Source organism: Eschrichtius robustus, chromosome 5 (assembly GCF_028021215.1).
Source record: "Eschrichtius robustus isolate mEscRob2 chromosome 5, mEscRob2.pri, whole genome shotgun sequence".
NCBI lineage: Eukaryota > Metazoa > Chordata > Mammalia > Artiodactyla > Eschrichtiidae > Eschrichtius > Eschrichtius robustus.
In genome coordinates this window covers 22,250,651-22,263,694 of record NC_090828.1, presented here as the reverse complement: position 1 = coordinate 22,263,694, position 13,044 = coordinate 22,250,651, and the positions used below count along the sequence as shown (strand labels likewise).

Sequence of the window (13,044 nt, the reverse complement as noted above, 5' to 3'; positions counted from 1 at the left end):
ACAGAAGAAAAAAGGGGAGGGTGGCTTCTCTGACAATTACTTATGCATAGGAAAATATGTCTTGCTTTAAGAGCTTAGCTATATACTGGGCAATGGGAGATACTCAAGAGAACCCAAATTATGTTACAGGATACAATATTCTTTCTACTCTTAAGTCTTTTAAGAGTTTTTTAAAATTGGTTCATTCAGAAGAAAGGTACCTACAGAAAGAGACTCCCTACTATGTGCCTAATTGCATTTAGGGGAGAAACATGCAGGGTGCAAATACACTTACAGTGTTTGTTCTCTGATGGTATCTCTGCGAATACTGGTTGTAGGAGTGGCCAGTTGAGCCTTCGTGACCAGGTTCAGCCCCTGGTCTGCGGCAGTTGTCACAGCGCCAGCCCTGGGAGAGCAGAGGCATGAAGTCGGATGGGGTTTATGACAACACAAGAACATCGCAACTTAGGGCTTGTGTCGAAGAATTTCAGCTCTTACGAGTTGGCAAAATATATGCAGTTAGTCACAAAGGAAGCTTTGAGGATGATTTCATGCATTTATAACGTACAGAATACATGTTGGCTGATTACTCATATTTTATAGCTGCCTCTATTTGTGCTTTTCCTTTTTCCTGAAATGTCTTACAAACCCCACCCATCTGCTAAGGCTGACTCCAGTCCTGACTTCCTTAATAAGCTTTCCACACTACATGATGTAGGAGGTTTTCCTGGAATCCTAGAGCTTTTAAAAGGAACGTGAGATCACATGGACAGACACCCTCATTTTACAGGTAAGGGAAAGGAGACCCAGAGGAATGACTGACTGGGGGGCGGGGAAGTCACACAGTGACCTGTGAGTGGAGTGGGACTGCCACCCAGCTGGGTGACTCCCGGTCATGTTCTTTCTACTGAGAGATCCTGGGACTTTCCAGTCATGTGAGCCTTCTTTTGCCTAAATTAACCAGAGTTGGGCTTTTCTCTTACAACCAGAAGAACCCTAAATAATACAATCACTTTCTTTCTTATGTTGTCAGTGAAATATTTCAGACATATTTGTCCATTTAAAAGCATATTCTCCATAATACCTAAGACAGTACGGGTAAATACCTACTTACAGAATCAGTGAATCTCGCTATCATATAAACACGTAACGGTTCCCACTCCTGTCTAAAGTGTTTCATTTCGCACTTCGCTTTAGAACAGAACAGGTGTCACACGTGAAAGGTTTCATGTACGTAAATCATAAGGCAGAGAGGCTGAAGTGAGACCAAAACAGACCTCTCAACAAATTCACTTTCCATCACACTTTTCTGCACTGAGCACATGACCAGAGATGACTGAGTTCTGTGATCATGGTCTTTATATGTGTTAAAGAGAGACAGACAGAGACTCTTTCCCCACCCAACCACGAGTGGTGGAATAAGATGAGAGTAGCTTCCAGGGGCTGCCCTCAGCCAGACCCTTGAAGACCCTTCTCTGCTGCCAGTTTAATCTTCCTAAAAACCGTCTTCCATCATGTTCCCTTTCTCTTGGGCACCTGCAACTGGCTAATGCCAAAGGCATCAACCAGTGAGCCTTACCCGGGAGTAGGGAGCATGCTCTTCATGGACCAGAATTTGAAAAGCTGTTGGGGAGGGTATGTTTCCATTGAAAACAAAGGAATATTATGTTTCATTGCTTTTATTTGAGTTATAAGGCATTTTATTTTGTAATTTCAAAGATTAGAGGAAAGCACAGCACTTTTCTGTTATATTGAAGTAGGACACAGATTAGAAATGGTTGAGAAGTACTGGCATAAATAACGGACTTCCGAGGCCCTCCGTAAGTGGCCCCCACTTCTTCCCATTTAATGTCTTACCAGTAGACAGCAGGCAGAGGGTTGTTTGACTGGAGCCCACATGTGCCAGCTCCTTCCCATTCCAGGGGGCTGTGCTCACTCTGCTTCCCCCATCCCTCAACCAAATTGTAACCATCCTAAACCCCAGCCAGGGGACTACGCTGGTGGCGCAGTGGTTAAGAATCCGCCTGCCAATGCAGGGGACATGGGTTCGAGCCCTGGTCTGGGAAGTCCCACATGCCACGGAGCAACTAAGCCCCTGTGCCACAACTACTGAGCCTGTGCTCTAGAGCCCACAAACCACAACTACTGAGCCCAAGTGCCACAACTACTGAAGCTCGTGCACCTAGAGCCCGTGCTCTGCAATAAGAGAAGCCACCGCAGTGAGAAGCCGCGCACCGCAATGAAGAGTAGACCCCGCTCGCCACAACTAGAGAAAGCTCGCGCGCAGCAACGAAGACCCAACGCAGCCAAAAATAAATAAATAATTAATTTAAAAAAATACCCTAAAACCCAGCCAGTTCATGCTTCTCTTTTCCACCAAACCTTTCCTGCTGACATCAGCCTACGTGGGAACTGGGTTTGTCAGACCCACTCAGAACCTGACTTAATTAGCTGGGCTTTCAGTGTATGCTAATTTAATGTCTCCAACTATATCATTAAGAGCCAGGACCATTTCTCACTCCCTCTGTGTGTCCCATATTCCTGAGCATAGCACTAGACCTATGGCAGGAATCTAGTTGAGGATTGAGAGAGGGTACAAAGAAGTGGTATTTTCTTAGATCTGGGTATTCAAAATATTTAACAGCAGTATCACAGGGGCACCTGCCCAACAGAATGGAGCAAGAAGCCCAGTGCTACCCAGCGTTTAACACTTCAGTTGCTGAAGAACGGAGGCAGTCTGAGAATAGTAGGTATGGGGGAGGGGGCTAAGGCTGCCACAAAGGGGGAGAACTGGAAAGGGGTATTCAGTAGCCTTATGTTCCAACAGGAGATGAAGTATTTCCCCATTTCATAAGGGGCACTACCACACTTGTGTGCACAGCATACACACAGGAAGCATAACTCTTAATTGTCCGTATAGGAACCTCCCCCCCTTGTCTAAATTGCACAGAGCCTGGCCTATCTGGTCTTACCCGCTGGCCTCCAAAGCACGTGCAGGAGCAAATGGCGCCAAGATATTCTTTCTGCCACTGTTCTCCCACGTGGTACGTCTTCCCATCGTCGTAACATGTTGCCTCATCTACGTGGACACACAAATCATAAGCACATGTAAGACTGAGAACAATAATACAGACTTGACCCCTCTATGGGGGTGGGTTTGTTTCTATTCTAAATTTATATCATCACAGCCCATGTCCCACATGTTAATGGGAATCATCCGTAAGAGAGGTACTGCTGTATAGATCTTAGGGCAGCATTTCCAAAGATTAGATCTAATAAACTGGAAAAGGTTCAATGTAAAGATAGAGATCATATTTTAAAAGTTGAATCTAAAGACCCATAAGGCTTTCTTGTTACATTTCACTGCAGATTATGGTCAAAATACTCAGGTCGGAAAAGTGCTAAAGTGCCCTATAACAACATTAAATTATGGCTCATTTTTGAAGCTTGTCTCTGCTGTCCCAAATCAAAAGATTAACAAACCCACCATTCACTCCTGAAGAAGACCTAAAGTCTCCAATCATTTCTAGGGATGAGAGTTACAGCTCAGTAATGAAGGTGGGAGTGCTCAAGAAGGCACTAAGAATGGTTTGTGGCAACGTACGGGGATCGCACTTGAATTCTCCTTTTCCATTTCCAAGACACGTGCAGCTCATCATCTGGCCATTTTCTCCCTGACGATCCCACTTCTCTCCAATCTTGTAGTTCACACCATTATCATGGCACCATTCTGGGGGGTGGGGAAGATCAGAGGCAAGGAGTTATTGGCGTGTTCTGACTCACAAGATGGTGAGCCTACTGGGACATGTCACCAGATTTTCAAAGCCAGGTATCTGGAAGGAGTGGCAAGGAAAGATGAAGGTCATGATCTCTCTGACAAACCACTTTTTTGGTTGGATTTTAAAATATTATCTTTACCACTTAACATTTTCTCGGATATTTTAAGATCCAGTCCATTCCATCATAATCATTTCACAAGAATAGTCAATGACCTTCATTTGAATTCTCCCCATTAAGGTTTAAAATTGGGAAGGCTAAAAATAGATAATAGATGAAAAGTCACTTTTGGATTTGCAGAGATTCTGGATACAAAGTTCAATTAACCAAAACGCAAAGATCAGCTGGTTTCTACACACTACAACCTGTTTCTTGTAAATGGGAAAAGTGAAAGAATAAACCTATGTATCAAAACAAAAACAAACAAAATGATAAATCAATGGTTATCATCCTACAAATAAGACTGGTTCTAAGGAACATCTAAAATTCACAGTTACATATCTTTAACTACCATACATAAAAGATGACTTTTGAATCTTCAAAGTTTATACTAAAACAAAACAAACTTTGGAAGTTTATATAATATACACAACTTCTATTTTATCAACGTCAGTCATTCCTAAAACTTTAAAAAAGTTAGTCAATAATTATGACATCTAAGTGAAGAATATGTAAGTTGAGCCAAAGAATCACATAAATCAACTTACAGCTCTGCTCCCACAGTTGCGTCTAATACTTACATAGGTAATAAATATACAGACTTAAAAATAGCTCAGTTTCAGAAATTAAAAACCACCTAATTGATGCCAAATGTTAAAACTTCCAACTCCTAAACAGCATATGACACTTCTTTCTATTTTCAGACGCTCAAGCACAGTAGTCTGCATTGAAAAAATTAGTTGTTTTTATATTTCAGTCTGAATTAAACCAGTTCGTGTATACAAGTTAAGTAAAATACTCTTAAGATCTTTAAAAAATCATTATGTCATATTTCACCCAGTACAATTCCTGGACATGTCTATAGGAGGCTTGTTATAAGGCATAATGATTAACACCTATGAAAATGAACCAATTTTCAAAAACAATCACATCCCCTAAAAACAAAGCAGAAATGAAGGATTTATAAATTCTAATACTAAACCTCAAAGCATGATAAGTAATTCCTAGGAATATTTTAACTAAAAAATAATTTTAAATAATAAAATCCTTTTATAATTTGAAAATCAAATATTTTTCAATTGAAGTTGATTCTTAATTGTCTACAAATGGATTATCTGTACTCTCCACATTACTTGGCAAGATTCAAGCTACCCAATGTGTGTATGTGTATGTATGGTATGAGTGTGTATGTGAGATATGAAAGCGTGTGTGTGTGTGAGTGTGTATATATACTATGATATGTGTATATTTGGTTTGTGTCGAAAGAGATAGAATATTTGTAAGTATAAATATTCACCTCTGAGCTCACTCAACATTACAGATTAAAAGAGACTTGAGGTTCCGTTGTGTCTCTGATACCCTTCATTAGACCTGGCTCCAAAGAGTTTGACTTTATTTATTTAACAAAAAATTTTTAAAAATCGTATTACCATTGCAAATTTATTTTTAATTAATAGTCATATTGAAATACAACCTTTGAGATGAAGCAATATTCAACAAGTAAAATTTCCCATCATTTTTATATGATGCAAAATGTTACTTTGAGTCAAGCAGTCTCTCCTCGTTTGCTTCATGTTTGGAAGAGGTTGCATCTGCCAAACATGCTTCCTTCTTTGGCACATTGTGCGAATGCAAGAGATGGACAAAGCAAGCTACTCACTAGATGAATCACATCTGAAATGACCACTGCCAAAGCCTAAGCACTGGCATGAGAGCTTAAAGCCAGATTCAGACAATCGCTCCCACTCCTCTCCAATGGCATAATGGGAAACCGTGTAGGGGTCGAAGCACGAGTCATCCGTGGGTTGGTTTAGGCCTTGGTCAACTACATGAAGAAAAGGAGGAAAAGGCAAAAAAAAAAAAAAAAAAAAGACATCTTATTATGGTTTTGGACCATAAGAGAACTGAATTATTGTATATAACGACTTATTCGAAAACAATAATCCCGGTAGCAGTAAAAAGCACTCATCTGTTCTATCAGTGCATCAACTGCTCTAATAAACAATGCTTAAATTTTGCTAGTGAACACTTGCCACAAGCCTCTTAAAAGGAGTCCATCTTTCACTTTTGCCCTCAGTTCTAAAAAAAAAAACCATTTCTAGTAAATCTAGTCTATATAACATGGAACAGATCATGAGGCAATTAAGAAATTCAGTGGGATGCGAAGGCTGGAAATTCCTCTCCATCAGCACCTGAGTGACCCTAAGCTAGTTATTTAACTTTTCTCTGCCTTATTTCCCTCCTCTGTAACGTGGGGATAAAAATAAAAAATATCTCCACCTATTCAGGATCTTGTGAAGATTACATGAGATCATGAATTCAAAGCACTGGCCTATTACCAACACTTAGAAAGTGCTCACCAAATAAAGAATAATTATTAGAGGGCATCTTTTGCTTTTAATGTAGAAGTTGTCACAGTTTTATATACCATTAAAATGTGATCGCATTTATTTTATTGCATTTTTTTGTATAATAGTGCAAAAAGCCTAGATTTTCTACAGTCTTTTCATAATGGTCAGACTGCTTTACTCTATCAATAAAACCAACTGTTCCAAATAAGAGAAAGCAATGGGATATCGATGGCTTAGAAATTAAGTAATGGAATCTCTTCATGTTGCCTAAGATCTGGTCTTTATGTTTTGGGAAAGCTTATTTTAAAATAATCTATGCAAACAAAGCATGCTTCAAATTATTCTCTAAAAATTAAGTAAACTAACTTCTGTGACTTTGAATCCCACTGTGTATATTTCTTTTCACAGTGCAAAAATCAAAAGCTCAAAAGCAATAGATATTTGAAGTGTCTAATATTTTGAAAGGCATCACAGTGGAAGAAAATAGAGTTTTGTTGAAACTAAGATGTCTGAAATGTCTCAAAGCTGGGAGAACCTGGCTAGAATGCAGAATATTGCTGCTGGGAACAAGGAGTTGGAAAGAAAAATGGAAGGAACTTAAACTGCTATGAGGGGTTTCAATAACCCTCCTAAAGATAGCCAGGAGTTAAAATTCCACCTGACCAAAGTTCTGGAGATGGAATCTTTTAAAAAAATGATGTGGAAAAAGCACAAAGACCTTTGTGCTCTTGAAAATTCCTTTCACATGGCATTCTACTAGCAAAACCACATGAAGCAAAAAGTGTGCATTACCATGGATATATAATACAATAAGCACAAAATAATGCCCCCCCCAAAAAAAACTCAACTGCTTAATTCACAGGCTTTTATACACGTAAAAGAACACAATCACCTATCGAATGAGGAAGGAGGCTGAGGTTAAGTAACTGGCCATAGGAATAAAGCCTGTCACTTGGCAGACAGAATTCAGCACTCCCTGCTGATGGGGAATGGAGAACCCTCCAGTTGGAAAATTTGAGATTCATAATTTTGATTATTCCCTATCTCATGTTTCTTGGTGACTCTCCAGCTTGCTGGAGTTTGAAAAGCCGGGTGATACACTACTGGTTTAATGGAACTTTCCAGGTGCTACAAAGAGTCAATGACCATTTAACCTCATTGTGGTTTTAGGCCTATATAATCATGAAATAACGTGGGAATAAGGGAGCTCTTTGGACAGAAATGGGCTATGCTGGTAGCATCTTACATCAGGACCAAAACCCAGCAGGCATTGATGTCGGCAGATAAGGCATTTCCTTTACAGGTAATCACTTTCAGTACTTAAAACTTACTCAGGAGGACAGCAACCTGGTAAGATGAAGAGGGTCTGGGAACAGAGATCGGGAGACTTGTGTCCTATATCAACCCAGATACTCACTAGCCGGGACTCACAGTGTTGGACTAAACAATATTTGAAGTCCCTTCCAGGTCTATCATTGTATCACTGTTTGAGACTCTATTTATGTATGTGTTTTACAAGATACTACGATACTCTGAGGGGAAAATAATTGAATTTAAAGTTGCTCAGTTACTTCATGGAATTATTTCCTAAAGTCAAAAGACAACAGCAAGAAAGGAACAGTCACTTGAAGAAGCATCTCTGGGGTAGTCCAGAGCTTTTGCCCAAATAACCCCGATGTTCACATACCAGAGTTGCCCACGGTAACTACTTGCTCCCGAACCTTGTGCCTCGTCTGGTCTTTTATTGCCTCCACTATGATGTTGTAGGTGGCCCCTCTGGTAAGACCCGTCAAGGTGGCACTAGCAGACGTTCCAGGAACTCGGAACTGCAATTATTAGCACATCCAAAGTAGGGGAGAAAGCATTATAGTGAGGAATTGATATGACTTTCCCTATTCTCTTCTCAGTAACTCTTACTGTGTAAACAAAGCAAAGGGAGACAAAGATGAAGAGCGTAAAGGTACCAACCAGAGAAGGAGAGAAATGGAGCCTGAGTGAGGGGCTATCATTTCTACGTGACAGATTTTCCTGCCAAAAATCTACCCTACGTGCTCCACAGTTACCAGGAACCCTCACTAATTCTAGAGACAGCCTCCTCTTCATCCTGCTGTAGCTGCAGTCTGGGCAAGCCCACTGGCAGCCGTGGCCATGCCCCCTTCCCATAAAAGGTGGACGCTGCGCTATGTGGGATACACATGCATCCCACGCAAGTGGCATCTGACCCCAACATGGGGTCCTTCAAACCCTTTGGCAAATCCTCAAACTCATGTTTCTAAGCTCATAAATCCTCCACAGTGTAGTCAGTTTTTAAAAGTCTGCCACCTTCTAAAAATAAGAAAACAGTCAACATTGATATCAGCAAGACAAATTAAAGCATAGAAGTTTTAGTCAGAGAATCAATCACTTATAGGCACAGCTTCAGCCAAGTTCTTTCTCCTCTGACATATTGTAGGTAATGGGATTCCTCAAGGACAAACCGTAACGATGGCATTTTAGCCCTTCCTGGACAAAAGTAAATTCAGGCAGAATCTCTCTCTCTCTTTTCTAAGATCATTTCTTTGTCTATATTACCATGGAGCCTCAAATGATCGATAATAATAGAAATGATTTTATTCTCTACTAAACGAAAGCTAATGACACTCTTTGGAACATCCCCTAAAGTAGAGCTGTGCTGAGATTAAAAAAGAAAATCAGGACTTAAGCACGCCACCTTTCTAAGAGGTTCTAGAAGTATGACCACTGGACATCAGAGTTCTGGTCACTTCAGTAGCCTAGCTTACTTTTTTTCCCAGGCTGCCCAGAAGGTAAAGAGAAACATGAATTACCTGCAAGGGTTCTTCATCAATGCCAACTGGATGACATGAAATGATATACTCAGAGCTTTCCTGGAATGGAGTCCATGAGATGGTTGTCTGAGAGAGAGCTTCTTGTCCTGTAGAAGCATTTGGATTGAGTCCCAGAACGTGAGGGTAGAGATGATGGTCTACGTCTCCCCTGGGGACAGGACCAATTTGGATCTCCTCATTTACATTCGGTGGATACGGTCTTGGCCTATGCCTTACGGGGCTGGCCATTGTGGGCGGTGTGGTTCGCCTAAAACCATGCTCCTCAAAGATCATTTGTTGCCCAAGACTGGGCTGCTGACCAGAAGTGCCAGGAAGCTGAATACCGTTTCCAGTGTCATACCCAGGGTTGGTGATGAAAGGGGTCTTTTGAACTGTGGAGGGAACATCCAGGATCTCTGGTCCATGAAGATTGGGGTGTGGAAGGGTTACCAGTTGGGGAAGCTCATCTAGCCAAGAGAGGTTAGAGCCAAAAAAAGCAAAGCGCGTTAAGCTCCCAGAAGTAGCCTCGGGAGCCGTTATCAGTTCAGGCAACAACGACTATTTTTTTCAATCAGATCAAAGCTCCTGGAAAATAAGCAGTTCTTAGGTCACAAAACACTTTTTTTCCAGAAAGAAATCTTTATGATTTTTCTCAAAGTTTTCTTTATAGTTTGGAACGAAAAAAGTGTTAGTATGAATTTATCATACACACAAAGCTTTGAACCGCTGAGCCCCATAGAAGCTGCCTCTGCTCAAATTAAGCCTAATGGAACTGAAATATGCAGCCTTTTTTCTCTTTTTCACTTGAGACTCATGTTATGAGGACTAGAATCCAGACTAATTATATCAGCGTCTGAAGTATGAGAATTCCAGAGGTTTGGTGCAGTAGTTTTTCATAGTTTGAAATGCTAAGAATAGATTAAAATACACACATAAAATTTATTTCAAAATTCTCCTATCAGCATAAATAAAGCACGTTCTTCAAATGAAACTGAAATTGGATAAAAAAGTAAGACATTATTTAGTTCGAAGTTTTAGAAACCAAATAATAAATAAAGACAAATGAGAAAGATTTTTCCCTCCCCTCCCCCCTTCTTATAAAAACATTTTTAACTTCAAAAGAATGTATAGAAGAACAGCAACGATCGCAACTTGGTTTTTACATTTTAATATCTGGTTTGAATTTTTTAAAGATGAATAAAAGGCTTTTATGTTGACTGGCTAGGAAAAAAATAAAACAGCTCTGCAGATGGTTAGCTTATTCTTGCTATCAAAGAGCACAGCATACATGCTATATGCTGTTAGAGAAAAAAACAAGTTTCATGAGAAATGCATCGAAACCTGGAGCACTTTTTCCCTGCAAAATGAATCATTCGTAATTAGTTTTGTCTTGGCCATCTCCCTGTTAACCACCGAGGAAGGTGCTCTTTACCTGTCTTTTTCCTCCCGATCAGAGGCTCACTCTTCTGATTGTTCTTGAGGGCAATGACTTGGATTGTGTACTCGATTCCTGGCTCCAGACCTGATGGAAGGACAGATCATCACATTATGTCTGTGGGCTCAGCTAGTCAAATGAAAGTTGATCTCACCAGGAGATACTACTGGGAAGCAAGCATCCTCTCTCCAGCTGGCCATTGGCCTCTTGAAAGGCAAAACTGACTTTTTTTGCTTCTGCACACACTCAAATACTCTGTATACAACAGCCACTTAGCAAATTAATTATCTTCCTGTCAAGTCTGACACCTGAATAAGCACTTTACTTTTCCTGGGTATTCTGTTAACATGTGGTCTCATCTGCTTATTTGAATTCAAGAAAATCTATCAGCGTTGTACACTGCCAGTGAAATACACACTTGGGAGAGATCAGTGCAGACTGTATACATGAGTCTACTTAGGCCTAACAAACAGATGGCTCTCAGTGGCAGGATCAATGAAAAAGTAAGACTACAAAAAAGTGCTCTGCAGGAAAGAGTGACCACTCTTTGTGTGGTCCCTGTAGGAAGTATCTAATTCAACGCCTTCCATATCTGATTCTATTTTCCTGTCTCCAAAGTTTCTAAAGAAGCAGTGTCTCCTTCTGGTAGCTGTGTGTTCTATAGGATTTTTAAGTCTAGATGATAGCCTGTATACACAGTTTACCGTATAATCTCTTGGACAAAAACAATACCAGAGGCCTATGATCTCTTATTCCCCATCCCAAGCACTCTCTCCAGTATGGGTGATTGGGAATCACTTTGCCTCAAGGCCTATCCTGTGAAACCGGATAATGAGGGCCATCGCAGGTGGCAGTCTGGCAAATCCTGCAGACTTATCATTCTTTAGGTTGCTGAGTGAGAGAACAGTATCAAAATTTGCTAGTTTGCTTTGAAAAATGTCTTTTTCTAGGAAGAACTGATAGCTGTCTGGCAAACGTACAGCAGATAAAAAGATTCTAGTTATGCCATTATGACAGTATTGAAATTATTGCTTTGTTGTGAATTCTGAGATGTATCAAGCTTGACAGCTCCTCCATAGAGAATGCTTTTTGAAGTTGTCAGCAATGGGGCTTCTTGTTCTCATGGTACAGCACCAAAGACACAGTTGGAGTCTGCTAAGCACTTTGTGTGTCCTAGAGAGTAAAGAGGAAAATGGCAGCATGGAAGCAGCAATACCAGTAATAGTAGCTTCTGTGACACCAGGGCGGGGCCGAGGGACCACTTCTCTGGGAGGGGACCCAGGCTTCTCATACTTGATGATGTAACCGGTAATCCTGGCACGAGGTGGCTGCCATGATAACAGCAGGGAGTTGGGCGTGGTGGTCAGGAAATGCAGGTTGGATGGTGCATCAATGGCTAAAAGAAAACAAAGTTATATCTCTTTAAGGAAATGAATAACCAAGAAAATTATTCCCACATTCTTTTCCCAGCCCTTAAAAGCAGACTTGAGAGAATCTGAGAGTTCTGTAAACAGTAAAAATGATTCACTGTGATCTGGAATACAAAGGTATCAGCTCATTTCTGTTGCTCAAGTTCACGTGACTGATCACACAAACATATAAGTCAGTGGCATTTCTTCAGTAGAAAGTGTAGTTACCAGTAGAGGCGTCGATGACCACAGGGGAGCTCCGGGCATTGTCATTCAAGGTGTACAAGTGGATCTTGTAGTCAGTGCCGGGTTGTAAACCTGGGATTGGTGAAGAGATGATTTTTATCTGATCTTCATTTACTAGGAAAATTTTCAAACTCATCTGCAATTTTCATGGTTCCTCCTATCATTGCCTGTTTATACAGACCATGGAAGTGGTTCACATTTGAACAATAAATTAGAGCACGGTATGGGTGTTAACTGCTCATGAGAAAGACATCTCAAAAGAAAGGCACAGATGCACAAAAAGACATTGGCTAAAATAAACTTTAAAATCCAAAAATGCTGTTAGAAGTGACTATCTTGGTGATAGGGGTGAGCACCTACTGACTGTGTTTTATCAGATGGTCACTGGTTGGGAACTGGAATCAGAATTTTCAATCTCAAAAAGACCTGAATTGACCCAGATATTGAACATTCTCTGACAACAGCTTTGATCTCTATGAAGTAGTGTCGTTTGCTTTTTCAAATTTAATTCTGCTTTATAGTCTATGTGAATGTTAAGAACTAGACACTATCACTGAGTTTCTTTTGGCTTTCAAGCATTATGTATAATTTTTTTTCCCATAAGAGAGGGTTCATTGATGAAAGATCTCTGATGAATGGGACTTATGCCATTCCTCTGGCAAACATTAGACAAAACCAGGCGTTCACAGGACAAAATGTTTTGATCATGGGATGAAAATACGTTGTAAAAAATAGAGCTGGGTTATCATAAAACACTGAAGATAAATTTAATCAGTGTAAGTGGTAGAAAGACTAATAAGCTAATTTATGTTGTGAATGGCAGTTATCAAATGTGGTCAGGGGACTTTCCTGGTGGCCCAGTG

General features: G+C 40.4%; 1 protein-coding gene across 8 annotated transcripts in view; it reads right to left on the bottom strand.

Moving 5' to 3' along the window:
• The window catches only part of FN1 (fibronectin 1), a 69,261-nt gene that overhangs the window by 806 nt on the left and 55,411 nt on the right, over positions 1–13,044 (bottom strand). For 4 of the 8 annotated variants that reach the window (XM_068544516.1, XM_068544517.1, XM_068544519.1 and 1 more), the window contains 9 exons: positions 12,164–12,253; positions 11,743–11,922; positions 10,524–10,613; positions 9,092–9,558; positions 7,954–8,092; positions 5,576–5,740; positions 3,584–3,709; positions 2,952–3,058; positions 275–385 (listed from right to left, as the gene is read on the bottom strand). In XM_068544516.1, the coding sequence (XP_068400617.1) occupies positions 275–385; positions 2,952–3,058; positions 3,584–3,709; positions 5,576–5,740; positions 7,954–8,092; positions 9,092–9,558; positions 10,524–10,613; positions 11,743–11,922; positions 12,164–12,253 (1,475 nt within the window). The remainder of the gene's footprint in view (positions 1–274; positions 386–2,951; positions 3,059–3,583; positions 3,710–5,575; positions 5,741–7,953; positions 8,093–9,091; positions 9,559–10,523; positions 10,614–11,742; positions 11,923–12,163; positions 12,254–13,044) is intronic. The other 4 variants (XM_068544520.1, XM_068544522.1, XM_068544523.1 and 1 more) reach the window with 1 other exon arrangement.